The sequence below is a fragment of the Lates calcarifer genome, linkage group LG5 (genome assembly GCF_001640805.2).
Source record: "Lates calcarifer isolate ASB-BC8 linkage group LG5, TLL_Latcal_v3, whole genome shotgun sequence".
Classification (NCBI taxonomy): Eukaryota; Metazoa; Chordata; class Actinopteri; family Centropomidae; genus Lates; species Lates calcarifer.
Window position 1 is genome coordinate 23,521,235 of NC_066837.1, and position 22,151 is coordinate 23,543,385.

Genomic DNA, 22,151 nt, shown 5'->3' on the forward strand with positions numbered 1-22,151 from the left:
CAGCAAGTGATAGACAGTCTTTTGAATGAAATCATTGCTTCAAGACATCTTGTAGTTTTTCTTAATAATAACCATGTGCAGCCAAGCTTAACATACTGATCTACATAGTGTATGTAGACTTGATGTAGGATTTCTTTCCTTTGGTTACACTACAAGAAGTCAGTATTAAACATGAAAGTGTATTGGCTTTTTGGATGCATTCATTACAAAGTGTTGTCCTCTACACTGCAGAAATGCTTTCATATGAGCTATTCAGTGACAAACCCAAGGAGACCACAAGTTAGAGAAGCATCTTTTTTAATCATGTTAAGTGGCAGAGAAATGATTGAATAGGAATAGTGCTGATGGAGCTCCAAGGTGCAATAAACCCAATCACAGCTGTGAGGGAGCCCAATCATCTCTGTTGCAGATGTATTTCCTTGTTACCAATTCAACCTAAATTGTGAGAATTTATTTTCTGTGGAGCAGACACAGAATTGTGGTGTGATTACAATATCAGTCAAAAGAAGGTTTAATCCAATCAATAACTTTAAAGATGTCTGTCATTTAATATTAAAAGCCCAACATTCTGTATCTCCATACCTACAATCAGGACCGTGCCACTAAATCTGCAGTACTTCTAATGTCAAGTCTTAACTTTATTCATAACACATACCAGCTTGAAAATATTGCTCTATATAAATGTAATAATAATAAATGAGATTTAAATCTTTACTTTTGAAGATTTCAAACATCCTGATAATTTATGAGCCACTTCTAATCATTTTCTTGAATGTAAAAATAATGTCCAGGGTCCTAGTACTGCGTATGGTGGCTTGCTGTCATGACTTACGTTGACACTTGAACAGAAGTAACTACTTCAAAAGGTCTGCTGTGGAAAAAGGCCTACTCAAGGAGATATACTGTAATTACTTTCTTTGATAAAATGCTTTTATTCCTGTGCCTAAAAAGTGTGTGGCACTGATCAGACTGATTAGACTGATTAGCATCCTTGTGTGTTAGATTTCTGATAAATATGAGTCCAAATCTTATAGAGTGAACAGCTGGATTACATTTTGGTAAAGAAAAAAAAAACAAAATCAGATGACCAACGCACGTAACAGCAACTATCAGCCATGTTGGACTGTCCTCGGGCAAATCACTTAATTCTCACCAGCTCCACGGCACAGCTGTAACATACCTCCTGGAAAGCAGGGAAGAAAAAGTTAATTTTCCTACTTGATTCCAGCTGGGATCCAGTTAGTGGGGTGTGAAATGGAGATGATCTTTCCAAAACTTTGAGAGAAAAAAGACAGATATTCCACTGGGACGTATGAATTAGTTACAAGGTGCCCGAGGAAATGAAATACAGGGGACCCAGAGTTCCTATAGCTACACCCCTGTTGGGATCAGTCAAGTGACTGTCAAGAACCCCTGGAGAACAGGTACCAATGATATTTTTGGGACTGCCTTGTTAAATGGTATTGCAAATTTGAGCATTTACATGTATTTGGTTATTTTCACAACCTCTTACCGGAAAGATAAAATTTTGACTATATTCTTCACACAGTAAGGACATGACCGTCATCCTGTCGCTGAACACCCTCTCGCCGTTTCACCACACGGTGGCCCTGTGCCTCTCCCTCTCGATGCTCCTCCTCGCCTCCCCGTGAAGCTCAGCCTCCCTCGCTCCCTCCCTCCTCCTCCTCCTCCTCCTCCTCCACCACCACCACCACCACCACCACCTCCTCCTCCTCGTCCTCTCCTCTACTTCCACTTCTTCCTCCCCGTCGCGCTGCGCAGAGCCACAGACGGTCCTCCAGCTCCGTGCAGCCCCGGTGCGAAGATGGTCGGCGGCTTGTGCGCTCGCAGGTTGGCCCGCCGTTCGCGGTCTGCCCTGATAGCAGCCCTCACGGTGCTGCTGGTCCAGACGCTGATTGTGTGGAACTTCAGCAGCCTCGACTCCGGCGAAGACAGGGAGAACGGAGGCTCCAGCGTGCGGGGGAAGAGGGACCGGGTCGCGGGCAACAAAGCCGCTGGCAGCGACTATTTCCAGCACGGGTTCCAGCAGCAGCAGCAGCATCTGCCTCCGCCTGGGAGGGGGACGTCTCGCCACATACAGCAGCCGGTAAGACAGATGTATTCTACCGTTGTATTCATATCATATCCCCGCTAGGAATAAAAAGAGAAACGTCTCGCCGGGGATGAAGCCCCGGAGGGGTTGGCAGGCGGGTCAAAACATCTCCGGCTTGCGCCTTTTGAGAGACAAGCACACGGCCGGGCCTCTAAATGAATGTTTGATTGTTGTCACTTGAGCGGGAGGCTGCCTCGTAGGGGGGAAATGATAGGATGTCTGAAGCGAGACAGATGCAAACGAGCCCCCTCTTTCTCACGCCTCCGACGCTGCTGCCGGGAGACGGGGCATCCTCCAGCTGAATGCTCGCTGAGGACACGGAGCCACATTGCGCCGTTTGAATGAACGCACTCCATCCAGCCTCCAGACTCTCAGTTTAAGATGCCAAAGCTGAGTATGAAATCTGAACTCAGCGTGTAGTTCACTCCAGGGCAGAATGATAGCATGGCAGGGCAAATCCTTTCATAAGATAGTAGCCGTGGAGGTGCATGAATAGCAGAGTCACTGACTGGGGTTGTAGCCTGTACCTGTCACGGTCTATTTAGTATTTTAAGTCAAATACAGTAGCTGCATGGCTCAGCAGCACTGTCTGAGCAAGGCCAAATTGAAACATAACCCAATTTGCAGGGTTGTCTTCTGATGAGTGTACAGAGATTAGAGTCATCTGTTGTTTGTGAAAATACAAACAGTTTTATTGGTAGTGGCAACATGGAGCATAAAGGTCAGGATAGATATGGTTGTGGAGCCAAAGCACACATGCAGACCTGCATAATGAACATCTTGCACACAAAATGAATAAATTAAATTAAAGATAGCCTGTGGAACTGTGCCCATTCAGAGGCAGAGGAGCTAATGCCACGCTTTGCACACTGAAAATGTGGGGAAAAAAAAAAAAAATTGCCTCTTAAAATCCAAATGTTTATTTGCAAGACTCCATTGAGTGCTCCCCCGTGCCCCAGAGGCTCACACACACACACACACACACACACACACACATGCACATGCTCACTCGCACACACACCATGTAGGGGAGGTTGTATTTGTACAGTGCTCCTGCGCAGCATGTGATTAATTTTCACAACCCTGATGTCTGGAATTAAATTCTCGAAAATTGAGCTCCTTGCTTTGCATGGTCTCTGAAGCAAGTTAAGGCTGCCTTAAAGAAATTGGACGCAGTTGTTCCTGGCGAGCGTGTAGCATTTTTTCCCTTCATAAACCATTCAAGTATGGCCGTACTCTTCAGCCACCGTGCAACCGGTAGATAACCTGGCTTTGATGTAGTATGATACACTGTGGCCTCCGCACACAGTCAGTCACTCGGAGCCGTGCACTGTATCATCTGTCTCCTCCGCAGATTTTACAGTGACTCACTCACTTCATCTGTGGTAGGACTGTTTGTCCCACCTGCCGGCATCTCCACAGTACAAAGTCGTGCCAAGGACGGGTTATATTTGAGGCAGTTGTCTGTATTTTGACAGTTGGAGAATCCACCAACAAAATATCACAGTAATAACCCTGTAATGGTGCTGTGGACATAAGGCTTTGGTGCTTGTCAGTGAGTTTACATTATAGCACTTTATGATATTATTATGTCTTCTCGTATGAAATTACTGTAATTTTCCTACAAGGACTGTAGTGTAATGACATAACAGCAACTGTGGATCAGTTGTGTCAGATCCTACTCTTGCCGCGTCAACAGCAATTTGTCCAAATGTGTTTTCACTATTAGAACACACAGCGGATCTGCACCCGTGACCTTTTAAAGAAGGGCTTTCCTCTCCATCGCCTCCAGGCACTTCACACAGCCTGAGTGCCAGTCAGTCCACCAGCCAGTCAGCTCTGTCAGATTTGTCGGCCGCGGCTCTCTGCAGTTCCATGGCTCCCGGACTCTTAACATTCAACTGGTCGCCCTCGGCCGCATGCATTCCCTCAACTGGTTAATCACTGTATTTTCAGTCCTTTCTCCCCTTGTGGGTGGTGTGTGTGTGTGAGTGTGAGTGTGGCTTGGCAAGGCAGAGTTGTCCAGCCTAAGGGTGACGCATAAGCGCTAACTGATGCTATATGAGGCACCACGCCTGAGAGAGAGGGGAGCGCAGCACTTTGATCCAGAATAGAATGAGCCAGAAGCTACAGTATGACAATAGCAGAATTTTGAATGTGATAACTTGTGTTGGATGGGAACATTATGCATAGCTTTGAATGTGTCATCCCAGCAGGCAGGAGCTGCAGTTGTCATTAGTGGTTGTCTCCTGTTGTGTCTCTTGAGGAAATGGTGATAGAGAGCGTAGATGTCTTCTTTTGTAGTCCAACTGATGCCACAGCTTGTTGTTCACATCTCCACTGCCTTACATGTCTGGATATAATCACGACTGATATTAAGTTAGCTGTGTGCGTTAAGCCTTCACACAGACTGTAGCTACCTGTTGCAGATTCCCCATCAAAAAATTTCTACTCATTAATTAATCTGTCTTGTTTTGCCTGACATCAGTTTATTACAAGAGATACTCTCACAATTATTATTAATAAGTGCTTATTAAGGCGGTCCTGGTAATGGATGTGAAAAAAACTGTTACTGTGCCAGAATTAAACCAGTCTACCTTCAGCAGGAGACTGAGTAAAGCTTTAAAAGCGTTTGCTCAGGCTCCACATCTGGTCGTCAGCCTTTTCTTTCCATCTGCCGCGGTAGTCATATACCGTCATGATCCCCATGAGCCCAGCGGGCGTCCAGCTCACACATGTTGTAAAGAGTTTCCCCTGTTAGTCATGGTAATACACACGTAACATTACCTCTGATGTATGCTTTTTCCCTTGCGCTAAGTTTTCCTAATGATTTCCTATGGCGAGGATGGCATTACAAATTATCCGAAAATGCACATTTACCGGAGGTTTTTTTTTCATTGTTCCATAGTATGGTGATAACACATACATGACAAGCTTAACCACAAAATATTATACATTATGTTTTATTATAGAGATGTTCCCCACAGTTATTTTTCCCACAGTGGTACACTTGGCTCTGCTGCAGATCCTAATTTATATGAAGATAGCAGATTTCTTACTTGAATAGTTTGTGACTGACAGAAACTCTTGTTCATTTTGTGTCTGAGAGGGAAACACAAAAGTGGAGGAGGTGGGGGGTGTCCCATATGTGACTGTAAATGGCCTGATATTCATTTTCTCTTGTAACTTTAAAAAATGCCCCTTATTCTCATATCGTTGTGGTTACTTTTACTGCAGTTAAAGTCTGTGAAGCTGTTGTGGAGCTTGACAAGGAATCTGAGCCTGAGATATTTGGCAAAAGTGATTTTGAAGACTGTCAGAATTAACATGAAAGGGACTGAAAATGAGTTGTGCTCGATTATCATCTAAATTATGATCATGTACAGTACAAGTAGTAATGCGCTTGTACACATGTTTTGCATTTGGGAACTTTGAAATCCATTGTTGCTACCAGTCTATTCTCCGGCCACCACCACAACCACAATGTGAATCATCCCCACTGTGTCCGTGATCACTGTGCTGACTCACACAGACACACACTCACACACACTGAAACTCACATAAACATCCAAAATTACGTACCTATGTAGAGCAGCTACACACAAAACACACCCACATACACTTACATATTTATAACTATACGCACTCACACTCGCATATACACAAAGTAGAGTCCATACTGTATATCCATACTGCGCTTACTGTAGTGCTACAACATAGGTTGTGACGAGGAGGCGTACAGTCATAGGTGATGCAGTTCTCAGAGCTGCAAGGTCTGTGTATCCACGCTGACACTAAAAAACACTAGGATTAAGCTCTTTGTGTTTACATTTAATTTTATCCGAACAGTTTGTGCAACGTGTTTTTTAGGGCCAGTGTTATCATATTTCATTTCCTGAAAGTCTTTTCATTCCATTTTTAACAAAACAGCCTTTCTCATCTTTCCCACACCCTTCCTCACATACAGTTTGTTCCAGCGGCATTTGCCAGTGTGCCAGTCATTGTCAGAGCTGGTTTCTGTATCATAGCGAAGCCACTTTGGCGATGGTAATTGGCAGTTAAATTGGCACTCCCCGAAAGTAAATCGTCTCGGAGTGTGAGCTATTTTGCTTTAAACAGACCTTCGAACATACATAATTACAGTCCAGAGACACCCCAGAAGATGCACCGTGCGATTTAAAATTTCAGACGTCCCAATCATTACATCAATAAAGTGTTACTCTGTAAAACCGGTAATGAGGGAGAAAGTAAAGTACAGCCTGCCTATCAGTCCATCCATCTGTCTGTTATGATTTCGCACACAGAGGAGCTTCTTTTTTCAAGTGCTGGTAGTCTCGGAGAGAGTTGGAAACATATTCAGATCTGAGGGAAGAGGCACGCACCTCAGACTTGAAAGAGACACGTCGAAAACCCAAGACACTTTGATGTTGAAGTGTAATTTGTATACATGACACCATCCTTCTTCAAAACTTGCAACAGGGGAAAAAAAAAATCATTTTTATCATAATGCAGTATGCCGTTAAAACCCTGTCATGTTATTTCACTAAGCTGATCCCACTACTATGCAAAATATCAGTGTCAGTATGGAATCTCAAAACTTCAGACCATGTATAGTTTGTAGACTGAAAGTTTGGGTATCCATAGCAGCTCAAACATCACACACCAGACACTTCCCTGCTAAACACTCCTTCTAGCACAGGTGCTAAATGTACTGCAGGCCTCTTCAGTGTGGTATCCATGTAATCTGTTTACAGCAGAGGCAGCAGTCTCTCTCTTCTCTCTGTCCTCTTCTGTCTCTTTGCTGACTTTGTGTGAAGGAGGAATAAGCCATTTGACAATTCAACAGGTGTCAGGATGTTAGAAATACTACACATTCGCTTGGAACACACTGACATGACTCACGCAGTTCTGTCAATTATGTTGACTCTTGCTCAGGAGATGAGAGTGGCACAAGCTCCATTATCGTATTATATTTAGCAGGGCAAATGGGCAACTGCATCATCAAGTTAATAGCAAATGGTGTGTTGAGGGTTTAATATCAGCACCGCATGCACAGTATTCTACATTCTAGTCATGCAGATGTAGGGTGTTTGAAATTTCACCACAACAACTCCTCCTGCCAAATCTGATACTCATTGCTATGGACACAGTTTAATCAACCCTAAAAAGGTATTGAGGCTCAGCATAGAAGGGTGCAATGAGATTGGAATCTACTCTTATTCAACAGCCACATGTTTTATTTTGAACATTTCATCATGAAGGCAGTGTGTGTGAATGTGTGAATGCCCCAGGTGGATGAGAAATAGATGTTGCCTCATAGTGATTTTTTTATGGTCAAATGGACAGAATTACTGGATTTTCTCTAGAAAAGGGCAAATAACTTGTGTTGCAATAACACAATAAAATGGAACCAGGATCAGTATGTAGTTTTTTAAAAAAGGATTAGTTGCACAAGTTTTGCAGCTCCGACTGTACTATCACATTTGAGGACAGTTAAAATGGGGTTTATATAGAGACCTACAGATGGGTAACAGGTTAAATTAAAAACCAACATAAAGGTCACCATAAGCCTTCAAAACTGATTCTGTAATCCATGTTTTAGATTCTCCAAGACTGTGTAACTCTACTGGAGGGGAGACCACCATTCTTCCAAAAATGCTGGTTTGATGATGGCGGTAGAGAGCTTCGTCTAACGTGTTCATCCAACATCTCACACAGGTGTTGAGCTGGGTTGAGATCTGGTGACTGTGAAGGCCATAACATATGTGAGCCCTTGTGTCATGTGGAAGCAGTGGCATCTGTTATATTTCCCCACATACTTACTCAGGTTTTTCCTTTAAGTTGTCATCTGTCTGTGTGTTTGAAAAGCCAAAACCCACCATTTTCACAGATATATGAACAAAGACATTTTACAGATATGATGTCTGAAAAGGGCAAAGTAGGGGAGACTGCCAGAAAGACCTTCAAAGAAAATCAACTCAGAGTCTTTTGTGAGCATTTACAGAGCGATGTGCATGTCTGAAAGGGGCTTAACAAACACAGAACTTACTATCCTCTCTCCTCTGTTGGACTGTGTGTCTGCCTGCATGTCTGTGTGCACTTTGAGCTCAGCTTGATGCCTCTGTGAGCCTCATCTTCAAAACTGCAAAATCAAAGATCATTACTACTGTTCAACCATCTCCTGTCAAATCTGTTCAAACAAACCTCACCATTACCACCAATTAGCGTTGCATCACTCTGTATCAACTATCCCCCAGCCCCCACCCCACCACCGAAAATCTTCCCCTCATCCTCCCATCATCCTCGGCCGCTGTTACAGATGGTTTCATTCCCCAACACATTAATAACACATCATCCAGATGAATGAAGCTATATAATACCTAGCGTTGCCAATAATCCCATAGGTAAGAGGCTTAGCAGACAGCCCTGAGAGAGAGACAGAGAGAGAGAGAGACATAGAGAGACATAAAGAGAAAGATAGGAGGACCAGGCTGGGAAGTCAGGTCCATGTTGATATTTAGCGCAGAGCTAAAAGACTGCACACACACACCCATACACACACACACAGAGGTTTGGACTAGACCGTCACCATATGGAGGGGTTATTAGGCCAATTGCTCAACTCCCTTGCTGTTTAGTAGTTTCAGGATTATCCCTTTAAATAGATCTACTGTATTTTATAAAAAGAGATTAGTTGCAACTATTGTAAGACACTGCAGTTGAATTACATAACATTGCTTTGATCTTGATCACATTAAACTGCTCAATACAAAGAATAACTAAAAAGTTGTAGTTGGATTTTTCATTGTCATTAGGGTTAGTTTTAGATACAGCACGATAATGGGTACAAAAACACAGAGCTCCAATAGCCACATGATCAGGGGTTTATGTTTAAGCCCAGCACACAGCATGTCTCAGAGTTCAGTCCGGACTGAAAAAGAAAAACTTCTTTTGAACTAAGAAAACTGCATTTAAAGCCCCCGAGAACTTCTTTTCTCAATCAGCTTATTATTATCTGCAGTGGTTCTCTACATGAACACAAAATAATCAGACAAAGTTAGAACAGTTTCGTGAAATTGCTGTTTCTTTGTTTTTGTCCTTGATCTTCCCACTGGTTTCTTTCAGTCGGGGGGGAAAAAGCTGTGATGAAGCTGTGTCATGTATTTCTGTGCACCAGTCACGATTTAGTCTGATTTATGTTGCCAGCACTGCCAATCAAATCTGATGAAACCACACCCACACAGTCCTGATGATGCAGATTAGCTGAGTTTTTGAATGGTAGAAATTATCTTTAAAATAATAAATAAGAATGTTTTTTTTTTTCCAAATTGTGACTTTATCCTTGTTTTTTTTGTTTTTTTTTTTTTTACTATTTAATGTTGCAGCTGTAAAAATGACCCTGATGATGTAATAGTGAAGTCATCAGGGTTATCTCAACTTAAACTTGGAGACTTTAAATGTATAACAGGTAACCTGCATTACTGGAAATGTCGAATTTGAAAGACTCTATCCTGCTGTGTTATGGGAAATAGGATTCAGCATTTCTGGATCTTGAACTCTACTAACCACTTACCATCAGGATATCTTGACCTCTGCTGCTCAAATTTAGTCTTTTTTTAACCTGGCCCCTACAACTCAGGGGCTTAAAGATCACGAGTAAAAGATAAATTTGAATATATTCAACAAATACACTTTTTGAATTCAACAATTCCCCAGGACAGATGGAAATTACTGCAGGAACAATAAAACTACTGCTGACGCTAATCTCTATATCTTTATTTATAGCAAGCAGAGGAACAGTCACTCGTAAAATAAAATTAAAAAGTGTAACGTTTTATTGATTGTGTTTTGATCCACAAATTCTATGGAGACTTGTATTTTATGGAGGATCATATGTTTTCTCTATAATGGAACATAAGTGAATTTTCTCTTTATATTGTTGCTGCCAAGCTGGGAGGTGTGACATGATGAGAAGCTGCACCAGTACATTCCCATCAGGTCAGATTGCCTACAGCGACAGTCGTATATCCTTTTTGTTGCTGATTTTTCAGCCTCGATCACAGTGTGTACTGTATCTGCAGCATCTATACTGTGGCCCCTGCAGCACTCACTGTGAATAGACTTGTGTAGGAGATCATCAGACAGTATGGAGTGTGTTTGTCTCTCAACCGTAATGGTCACATTGCAATGAAAAACACTTGACAGCCTCTTCGTTGGGGAAGCATACGGCAGATTGCCCACTTATCTGAAGCCGCTGCAGTGCTGCTACATTGACATGCAACACGCTGATCCACATGTAACACGCAAATGCACATGAACATGTAATCACACCCACACAGACTAATGACACTGAGCATGAGCCACTGCCTTGCTATCTCCTCCTCAACACACCATACACTAATCCCCATGTATTGTGTTAGTCTAATAAGACAGGGGGTTTGTGACAGCTAGAGGAAAGAGTACGTGGCAGTGTGGTGAAGACACAGGGTGATGACACGTCGGTTGGGTAGAGATAGGGGCAATCCGGCCTGTCAGGGAAAGCTTTTGTCCTTCCAGTCCCATGGAGCAAGAGGAGAGGAACTGACAGCATCGCTTTTTTTCTTCTTCTTCCTCCACCTCCTCCCCCTCGTCCTTTTTTCTTCTTCTCACCACTGGAGCTGAATGCCAACAGCCCAGAAGACTTGTCTCTATCTGTGATTAAGAGAGAAAGTGAGAGGAGAAAGAAAGAAAGTGAGATCGAGACAGGCAGAGAAAGAGAGACAGATATACAAGACAGAAGAAAGCTGGAAGAAGAAATTTTGGGGGGAAAATATGAAAAGATAAACGTCTCATCCCTTCTACAAATCTGACGTCGACTCAAATCCCAGCGTAATCCTTAGGGGAACCCGGTTTGGTTTGAAGTCTTGTTAGTGTAGCTAGGGTCCGGCTGGCAAAGACTGTGTGGTTGCAGACCATTTCTGGAAACTAAACCTGAGTCCAAATGGCCTCCACACACGCAGCGATCAGGTCTGTAATTTTCCCCTCAGTTGGTGAAGTTTAGGATTTAGAGGTAAGCTGATGCGAAGACACTGTTCAAGCTGGTTTTATCAAGCATCTCTAAATTGGAGCTCCCATTCAGGATTATACCGGAGGAGCCCATGGTTTAGCGAATCTGCCCAATAATCCCAGTTCCCCATTTCCACTTGAAACAGATTGTGATTCCACTGGTTTAATTATTCACTCAAATGGATACTTGTTTTTGATACAGTGTTTGTTTGTATTAGCCACATCTGGATAACATATTGGATTTAAATGAGGAGTACATTTGTTATGATTCATGATGCTATTCAACACTACACACTCTTAGACAGGCCAGTGTTTATTATTTGAATCCAAGATCCAAAGATTTTCACCTAATATGTTATCCATAGATGCAGAGAAATGTGTATCGAATTTTGCAAAAGGCATATACTGTACAATTTTACATTTGATGTAATACCACTTAATGCTGGGTATTGAATCTCACAGCTTTTTTGGCACTGAACGACATGTTCCCACCCCACCAAATATCAAAAACTGTCAAGTCCTGCAAGTTGCTTTAAGTGTCTGTCAAACTAATCTTACTCAGTCTTATATCAGATAGTCCCTGTCCCTGTCTGTCTGCTTGTGTTTAGACAGTATGGGTATGGGAATGTGGGGTTTTTTTTTCTTCCAAATTTAAAGCCGCATGAACTGATTTTTCTTTGTCCTTTTTTGCCATTTAGTGTTGGACAGGTAATGTACAGTGGGTTTTCTTAAGGTTTTTTCTCTGTTCACAAGGTGAATAGGAGCGGTGAAACTGAATCAAAACAGTAAAGTTGCTAAAATGCTCTATAGAGCTGAGGGGAGATGCATGACTGATAAGTGATAATTGCCTGTAGATTCATCACTACAAATGACACCTTTAACTTTACCATGATGATTTGGATCCACTGTTTATATAAAAATATTGATTAGTGCAGCTTTAAAGCTACATGAAAGGATAGCTGAAGGAAACTTAGTATTCACATGGTAAATGAGTAGTAGGCTGATTTTTGACCTAGCAGGTGATAGCTACAGAATTGCCCCATATTTAACCCATTACATGCTCCATGACGCAGTAACCTCTACGTTGTACAGTGAGAGAATCGAGGTTTAGGTTTATGGTCAAGGTCATGTTGAAGAATCCCTCAGCGTGAGGTCAATGAAGCAGTTCAGCTGAGGCTGCCTTTGCGTCAGGGCAGCTGCCGTACGGGATGTTGGACGGCACACTGGAGACAGCCGGGATGTACTAGTTAACTGTACAAGCTCACACACACACACACACACACACACACACCTGCAAACAGCCACAAAAGCAGACACATCCATACACACTCCCACACACTCTTCAGAGTCCCCTCGGTGCTAAAGGCACACACCTACAGAATGCATAAAATCATAAAATACTCTCCTTCCTGCATCATGAAAAACACTCACCCACACAATCTCCCTCTCACAAACACGTACACGCACACACACGCATACACACACACACACACACAAAAGCTTGCAAATACACAAAGGCCTCTATCTCTCTGCTCCTTCCCCCCTTGGCTCATGCACAACATTTATGCACTTTGAGGGTAAATAAAATTCTAAAACACTGCACCACATGAATAGCTGCTCTTCAGTATTCATGTTAAACCGTCAGGACCAGCCGGAGAGCTGGTACTCATTACTGAACAGGTGTTTCTCCATCAGCAGTACATTTAGATCCTGCCTGTCCTTCCTGCCTGACACCACTCTGCCAAACACCTCAAGTGCGGAGCTCGCTTTAACGGCTCCAGGTTTTCAATCTTGCCCCCCGACTACTTCCTCTCCCTCCTCATCCCTGCGTGCTCCCACTCCTCTCCCCAGTCGTCCTCTCCTGCCTCTTCTTCTTTTCCCATCTCAAGTGGGGATGTCTCACCGCACCGCTGAGTCGTTGACTGGTCCTCCAAGACACCGCAGGCCTCCCAAATCAGCTTCAATGAGGAGCCCTGCAGAGGCTGTCGCTGCCGGAGAAATTGCGCTGTAATTGAGCTGCGTGATAATAATACGTTCTTCTCTCTGATTTCTTACCAGCGGTGAATCATCAACACCATCATCATCGTGCCATCACATCAGCAACGCTCCGCAGACGCTTCCACACTGCTGCCACTGGAGTTGACCTGCTCCTTCACTTGGCTCGCTCTCGCTTTCTCTCTCTCTCGTCAATTGCTGTCGTTCCACTTATTTTATTCCCATTTCCTCTCTTTCACTTTTGTCTCTCTCCGTTCTCACCACTACTTGCTCCTCTCATTTGACTCCAACCATCCTTCCAGTTTCTGTTCCATTTCATTGGATGCCATGCCTCAGAGGTATATAGAAATTACAATGAACGAAAAAAGAGCGTGTGTGGGGGCAGTGGAAGAGAAGATGATTGGGGGTGGGGGGGCTTTTTGCCATGTACTTAAGGCATTCATGCTCCTGTGGTGGGAAAACGAGGGGAGTTTGATCATTTTCGTGCAACTGTCTGAGTTTCCTTTTTTGGGAAAACTATTTGAATTTCAAACATTTTGAACATTTAACCCACGAGCCCTCTCCCTTTCATACACACTCTTGTTTGTGCATTCACATGTACATATAAAACTTTCAAGGGGCATAAAGGTTTCCCCTTGATGACAATTACAAGCAGCTTGTAAAAGGTGAGAGAGTGTGCGCGCGTGTGTGTGTGTGTGTGTGTGTGTGTGTGCGTGTTTGTGCATGTGGGAGACAAGAAGGAGTAAAACTGGCTGAGCAATATTGGAAAGTTGGTTAAATTATGAGAAGAATTTTAGAAAAGACTGTGGAATAAAGGGGGAAAAACCCAGACAGAGGGTTAATTGACTCAGAGACACACACACACACACACTCAGATGTAAAGAGAAAAAAGAGGTTAAAGGAAAGCAAGATGGGCTGCCAAGATGGGTTTTAGACATCTGTGTGTGTCTGTGTGTGCGTGTTAGCAAGCTACTAGCAAGAGGGGAGTTTACACATGGCTTTCAGTGCTTTAACCATCCTCATGAGAACTGCCTTTCCATAGAAGAGAACCATTAGGAAAATCATTGACTGCTTATTGGTGTCAGCACTCTATTTGTGTTTGTGTGTGTATTTGTGCGAGTGTGTGTGTGAGCTTAAACAAAGAACAATACTACTCTTTTTTTTCTCCGTCTCTCTCTCTCCCTTCCAAATGGCTAGTCTAGCTTTTTTGGGGGGAGGTGGGGGTGAGAGCTTTTTTTTTTCCTTGACTTCTCTCTTTGTGCTCAACTTTCCCCCCTCAACTGCTGCGAGTAAAATCCATTTTACTCTGTCAAATAGCCCTACAACAATCTTTTTATGTAACTCTCAGTTTATCCGCTGGGTAGATGAATATGTCTTTTTTCATGGAGAGCCAAGTAAGTCTCACAGCACTCCTCTCCAGTACATACTTAATGGTTTTGTGAAGTTATCTCTGGACAAGGCTTGGATGCCGAAATTTGAGTAGCACATACCATACATGCACATGCAAACTAGTAGCAAGTAGCTGATGTAAAAACTCTATGTATGTACTTCCATGCGTGACCAAGTTGGTCTGTTTATTAATATTAACCTCCTGCACATATGTATGAATTCCAGAGGCGTGCAGAGTATGCAGACATAATTGTCTTAACTGCTGAGAAAGAGATTTGGTCAAGGCAATTATAATTCAGCCAGGGCACGTCTGCTTGCTTAGCACTCAGTCTATTTGCCTAAGAGACACAAATGACTGCAATTTAACTGCAATAGAGGAGGACTGTAATGAGTTGGTAACTGTTTGCCTGATGTGAGCGTGTTGCTCTAAGGTGGGAAGAATAATCAAAGGAATAGGACTATATTTTCACTGGCATTATGTCCAGTGGCAGCAATGGAGATTAATGAGGAGAAGGTTTATTAGCTTCTCAGAATTATTCTCTTACCTTTTTTTCCTACTTTTTCTTTCTTTTTTTTCCTTAATAGACTCCGAATATAGCTTATGAAATTATTCTGTATGATACCCAATGGGGAGGTTGGTGGTTATGATGGTGCCTTGTACCATTAGCAGTGAATGTTAACCTCCACATACTAGATGCGGAGACAGTTGGTGTGTTTATTTGCAATTTAGTGCCCTGGTTAAAAGAATAGTAGTACATTTTGATCATATTAAAATTGCTCATTACACAATTCTGTCATTATCCTGGTTTCTGATTTGTCTTTGAGTCTCTCTTTTGTCTGTACTGTCTGAGCTACTCCAGCAGTGGAGGATAAAACCCTCTTTGGTTCTGGCTGCCTGGACATTTCAGCTTTTACCACTCTGCTGGATTTGGCTTCTCTATCTTATCACTGGCAATTTGAGATGAGAGCTACAAGTGATAAAACTTATCCCCCTATTACCAGTGTCAGACTTTCACTACAGCGTACATCATCATTACATCGTTTATCATCACAGTTTTTGTTGTACCAACTATGTGACTCGAATCGAGCATGCTCCTGGACACATAACAGCCAATTATTAGAGACCTGTAAAAAGTGTTTCATTCACACAGCAGTGTCTATAGGAGCAGCATATTGGAGTCTAAAACCAGCGTGTGTACATACTAAGCCTATCGAGGGTGTATTGAAGAGTTTTTGGAAACCCCCTTCAACCTCGTCTTTTCAACATCACACTGGAGGGAGGTTGGGTCTGACCAATTCTGTAACTTTCTGAAACCAACAATCTAACATTCACACCCACTTCAGAGGAGGATGAGGAAGTGAGGATGAGAAACTCTTTTTCATTCCTTACTTAACTAGTTCCACAACGCAACTACGAGCACCTAGCATAATCTGGCCCATAGGTGCATATTCTAAAGCTTTCGACCATATCATAGTGGTCCTCATCAGCAGATGTTGTAAACCATAGCTATTCAAACCTTTGATTATACTGACCAGCTTCTGTTAATGAGGATAGTGTGATATGGTCAAAAGCTCCAGAATAAATGAGTGAGTGGACCTTAAGTTGAGATTGTTTTATCAACAGGATGAAATATTTATGTGTGTAAACAGAAAAGACCAAAACCAAGACTTCTTCTAGTGTGCATGTAAAGAGTTAAGTAGTTTTCTAGTGGATTTGTAACATAAATAAAAGAGTTTTCTGCATTTTCCCCTTATATAGTAAAGATTCACTATAATGGTGTAGGTAGAGTATGTCCAAGTAGCTCCTTTGGATCCTGTAATATCATGCACCATTGACACCAGGCCAAATTCCTTTACATGTATTTGACTTTTAAAAAATTGAGTAAGACTATAATCCCTACTGTGCTGTGCAGTATTTGCTGAATTATAAATGCAGTGTGTGTATTGTGTGTCACAGATGCCTGAGATCAAACCGTTTGAGCTCAAAAGATCCAGTACAATGTTATGTTACTTATGTTTAATGGATGAGGGGTTGTGAGTTTATGATGGCCCATGGCTGTACAGATTCTTTATGTGTGTATGTCTGTGTATAGGAGTGTAGTGGGGGGTGATGAGATATGTGCATGCTTCGTTGAACACCAAAGGTCAGGGAAGGTGATAGTTCTCTCTCGTTCTGTGTGTGTGTGTGTGTGTGTGTGTGTGTGTGTGTGTGATGCTCCACATGGCGTCTTGGAGCCTGGAGCGGGCCCAATGATTCAGAGGACACAGGCTGCATGACGTGCACTGTCTTTGACCCTTTTCTACTGCAGCTGTTAATATAGTGCTGCAGCTGTGTGTTTGTTTATGTTGTAGTTTTGTGGCGATGAGGGGAGAGGACCATATAAATGGGCCTAAATATGTACGTTTGTCATACACTTGTCACTATTAGTATGCACTCATTGTGAATGATATGCGCATCTTTGTGTGTTTTTCATATCATTGTACAGCTGTGTGTATTTAGCGCTTGCTAGGTCCCCCCAGGCCCTCTGCGCTCCTGCCAGTGCCCTGCTTTGGCTCCCAGGGGCCCCAAAGGATTTTTGCTGGGATATGCTGACAAATTGATGCTGCCGGACTGGCTAACTGCTCCTTCTGTGGCTGGCACCGTCCACAACGTACTCTGAATACCAAGCGATGGCTGTGAGCGCTTTCCTCTATCTCTTTGTTTCCCCCAAATACACACACACACACACACATACAAACAATATGACATCACTGCGCAAAACCCCAGAATTTCAGATGGGCCCAGCTTGAGGAAAAAAACCCAAATCCAGCCTAAAATCTGGATCAAAAACTTAATCCCCAACTCTGGGGGATCTGATCTGCAGGGTCTGGCTATTGGCCATTGCTCCATTCCTCATTGCCCCTATCTCTCCATGTTTCCCCTTTTCTCTCTCTCTCTAGTTCACTCTCTAAAATTTTGGACAGCTGTTTCACTCTGTGAAAAGGAGGGAAAGTCGCTTTAATTCTGCCAATAATGCCTTAGTCTGTGCATCTGCTATGTCAAAGTGATTAGCGCAGCAGAAGCTGTCTTTACTATGGTGACAAGCCCATATGGTTTGCGTATGTACTTGTAAGCATTAGGCTTGATCTGTCACTGTGTATTAGAATTTGTTTTACATGGTAATATAATCATTAAATCTTTCCCACAATGCAGTGGGACTAGGGAACATTTGTGTGTCTGACTGACATGTCCTTGTAAATGATTGTCCAAGATGAGCTGACTCTTAAATCATGAGCCTGTGCTGTGTTGGACATCAAATGTGGTTTAGAAAAGACAACAGACGTCAATGTAGAGGGTCTTAATCCAAAAGAAGTATGTGTGTGTTTCTGAAGGGATATTAGCTTGTGATTTGGTGAACATGATGCATGACACATTTTAGCTATATTACAGGGCTGCACCCTCCAGTCTAATCTCACACTCCCCCCACACACATACACACAAAACAGTCTTTGCATTCACAGTGTGACTAAACCCAGTGAACCTCAGCTGTCCCTACACTCCCCAGTAAAGGTACTCCTCCTCTTTGCATCACACACACACACACACACACACACACACTCACTCACGCTCGCACACACACACAGAGGAGGCTCTGTGTGGCTCTTTAACAGTTTCCTCTCAGACAGAGGCAGTTCAGCCCCAGCCTGGTTTTCAGTTTGCCACACAGTGCACCACTGTAGCCGGCTAGCCGTACCTTCATCTTCAGCCTTTATACCAATAATCAGCTAGCCTCCACCACTTGCCAAGGCTAACCACATAATTACTGCACTCATCTGGCCGAAACTGCTTCTCAATGCAGCGCCGAAGCTTGATCCTGCAGTTGCAGAGAGCAGCTTTAGCCGAACCCTCAAGCGCATGAGACTACAAGGCTAGAGCTCAGCCCTCCTAACCCTCGCTGCAGTGTGGTGAAGATAGAGCCAACATTCTCAGCTTATCTTTCTCAGAAGGTCATGGATTAGCAATCCTTGGGCCTTGTAGCAATGTAGCCCTAGCTCTGACTCATTCTTATGGATCAGCATCAAGCACAGTCAACAAACCAGAATCACGGTATGAGCTGCTCAGAGTTGTGGTAGGAAAGTCTGATTGGTGGTGGTCGGACTGTGGTGCAACAGGATCTTACAGGCATTCCTCTGGAGGACTGGAGAGTCACTCTGTCTCTAAAGCAGAGCAGAGGAAGAGACCAGACAGACTGAGGAAGCTAATGAATATGTTTTGGGGTTTGTGGGAATGACAGGTGTGTACGTATTTGCATGTGCTGCAGAGCGTCTGTGCCTTCCTATGCCTAAATTGTGTACATAGTACGTATGTGAGAGTGAATGACATGAATTTCCCCTGACTACATCCCGTCCCCATAACAGGAAAAGAAGAAGTAGACAAAACCAGGCCAGGAAATACTTAAATTGACCGTCTCTCTGTGCACTCATTCATGAAACATGGGGACTTCCTCAGCCTTATGTTTTTTCCTGATTCGTACATCAGAGAGTAACAGCACGACTGTCGAGAGTGTTGGATCTAAAATAAGTGGATTAGTGTGTCAGCTAAATAAAATGTTGTCATTGCAGCTTCAGTCAGCTTTTTCTTTTCCGGCTCTTTGCTGGTTTCAGTGTCTTAACATCAGAAAGATCTCAGAATGTTAAAAATGCTATAACTGATACAGTGATGTTGAATAAACCTGCATGTGTCATCAGACTAAAAGGATCAGCACAAGTTCTGACCTGTTTTTGCCACCACTTTTCCAGTTTGGGGCCATGGACCTGATACTGTTTGGAGATGAGTTAACATGTGTCTAGAGCTTTCTATGCAAAAGTAGAATTAGTATAAGGTTAAAGAATTATTATATGATAATTAATAGAGTTGACACTGGCTGTGATATCTAGCCCTATCAACCGACACTTTATTGTTTCCAATCTTGGAGATTGTTTCCTTTAACAATTGTAATTTTCTTCATTTCATTTATCTTTTTCTGTTTCATTAACTTTTCATAGGTAGAGAAAATTAGGATCATCCTGTGAAGTCACACCACTCATCTAGGGCTGCAACTAACAATTACTTTCATCATTGATACTGGGTGGAAATAAGAATGGGATGGACAGCTGTAGTCTGGTGTAATTCTGTGGTGAAGCTAAGCAAACTTGTCAATTGTGTCAAAACCAGTGTGAAAGTGGCAGTGTTTCATTGTGATGGTAACACTCCTCACCTCCTTTCCTTTCATCCTCTAATTAGTTTGACTGGCATCACTGACATCTATGCCATGCATGTAAACCATGCTGAGCTTACAACAGAGACCAGGGCTGATACTTATATGACAGTAGACGTCTTAAACTAGAGCCAATGGTGCCACCCATACGGCCAAACACTACTGTTGACAGTCGGCCAAAGACCCGTTTTCTGACAGACCGACAGTCGGCTTGGAGCATCAGGGGCTTACACCTACTGACTGATTGTAAAAGAGAATTGCAACCAGAAAGGTACCACCTCAGTTGTGTGTTAGAACCCTTCAGCAAAGCACTCAAGTCATAGTAAATGTCCTGCTGTGTTGATGGAAAACGTGTAAAAGATTTTGCCTTGTCAGACACTTTGTAGAAAAGTAATTTCCTCTTGTTTTTCCATTGAGGCTGGAGATAAGCCAGGACTCCTGGCATGCTGAGGAACAACGTACAGATTATACACTTTCTCTTATAGCAAAGAACAAACAAGCTCATACACACACACACACACACACACACACACACAGTATGCTACATACTGTGGGACTATCACACAAGGTCTCAGGAGCACACTTATGCAAAGTATAAACACCTATGCATACTGTGCACACTGACCCACATAAGCATACATGTGCACATGCGTACAGTACAGACACTGTTGGCCAACATCAGGCACAACATCTTCTATCTAAAAGTTGACAGCACCACCTCACTGTTTTTACAAATCTTGTAGTTTTCATCCACCGCTGAGACACTGAAAAGAGGTTTCTTTATACTCATTTATTTAATTCCACGATTCAATTATGTATTTACCTCTGCAGTATTTACTTTTGGCAGCAGCAGGATTTGGTCGGAAAAAATGGCGTACATCATTAGCAAGATAACCCGCTGAGCAAAAGTGACAAGTGCGAAAAAGAAAGGGAGAGAGAGAATGAGAGACGAAGGAGGAAAATGACAAACATGATGAAATAAAAAAGTTTTCGGAATAACGCTGCGTGGGAGGAGATTTGGAGTGACCTAATTAAAATGTTGGAATCCTGAGAGGAATAAATTAAGAAAATGTCAGTTAGGCTGAGCCGGAGGAGGGGAGATTAAGAGGCGCAAGCTCGAACACTGTCTGATTTCTGCTCTTCTTCTCTTTTATCAGTGCTGCATGGGAACATTGGTCTTTAACAACAACACAGCGAGTTGGTGTTGCCCTAATATTAACCATCTGAGTACATGTGGAGTGTCGGCAGACAAGTGTGAAAAGAGAAGGGATGGTGCTGCAGGTTGAGAAAGTTTTAAACTTTAAAAGTTGAACGGGCTGTAACTCGTCTTGACACGGCTGATGCTCTATTCTTCAAAGTTCCTGAGGAAACTGTGAAATGAAAATGGAAATCTTAGAATAGAAGAGAGAGAGAGAGACAGGAAGCTACAGAGCTTCATCAAAATAGTCCCACCTTGCAGTTTAAGCAGCTTAAGGTTTCCACATCATTACTGTACAGGAGCACTATGAAAGTCTATTATCATCATCTAGCTAACATCCTCGCTGACTTCCGCCAGCCGTCCCAGATACATTCCCCCTGCGGAGACGCTCCATATGGGGCCAACATGTTTCTGCTGTGCTGGGCAGGACGGGACCATACGGACGCTGTCGGCCCGCTTGTGTAGCGTGTATTAGAGCAGATGACAGCAATGGCAAAGTGTCGATTGTCAACATGGAGGAGGAAGGAGATGGGCTAAACAATAAGAGGGAGTGAAGCGGGAAGGAGGAGGAGGAGGAGGAAGGGAGGAGAGGGAAGAAAGGACAGCTGGTACCAAGATTGGTGTTAGTTAAGGATGACTAAGTGACATGTTGACAAGAGACAGATAAGAGGACTCTGTGGAACAAAGATGAAAAAGGCAAGTATCAGTGAGCCTCTGATGCCAGTGTGCTCCAGTAAAGTACAAGATCTTTGATTCCACTTCCCTTTGAAGTGATCCATGGAAATAACACCATGTGGCATGCATGAATTTCAGCAATGGATGAAAAAAAAAAAACAGTCGGGTGCAGCATCCCTAATGCCGAGGCTTTCACAGTCTTCACTGACTTGCACAGCCGCACTGTTTTCAGTGTGCTTTGACGACATTACACTGGCATGCACCCCGACACTGTTTGTGCAATAAGCACTCACTTTACTTTCAATTGCAATCAATTCAGAAAGTTGGATTTCATCAAAATTTTAACAATGAAAAACTTCTGTGCTGAAAAAGGATGTTATATCTAATCTATTGGACAATAATCGCTTGCAAATGAACAGCAGTTTCAGTTTACATTTTCGAGCGAGCTGAAATGAAAGGGAATTGCCCCCGATGCTTGCGTGCCACACTCCAGCACCCAA

At 43.0% G+C, this 22,151-nt stretch overlaps 1 protein-coding gene across 1 annotated transcript in view; it reads left to right on the forward strand.

Moving 5' to 3' along the window:
• Positions 1–1,712: 1,712 nt before the first annotated feature.
• Positions 1,713–22,151, forward strand: part of LOC108875693 (xylosyltransferase I) — a 76,374-nt gene continuing 55,935 nt past the window's right edge. The window contains exon 1 of the mRNA XM_018664789.2: positions 1,713–2,107. Coding sequence (XP_018520305.1) covers positions 1,826–2,107 — 282 coding nt within the window. The 5' untranslated portion in view covers positions 1,713–1,825. The remainder of the gene's footprint in view (positions 2,108–22,151) is intronic.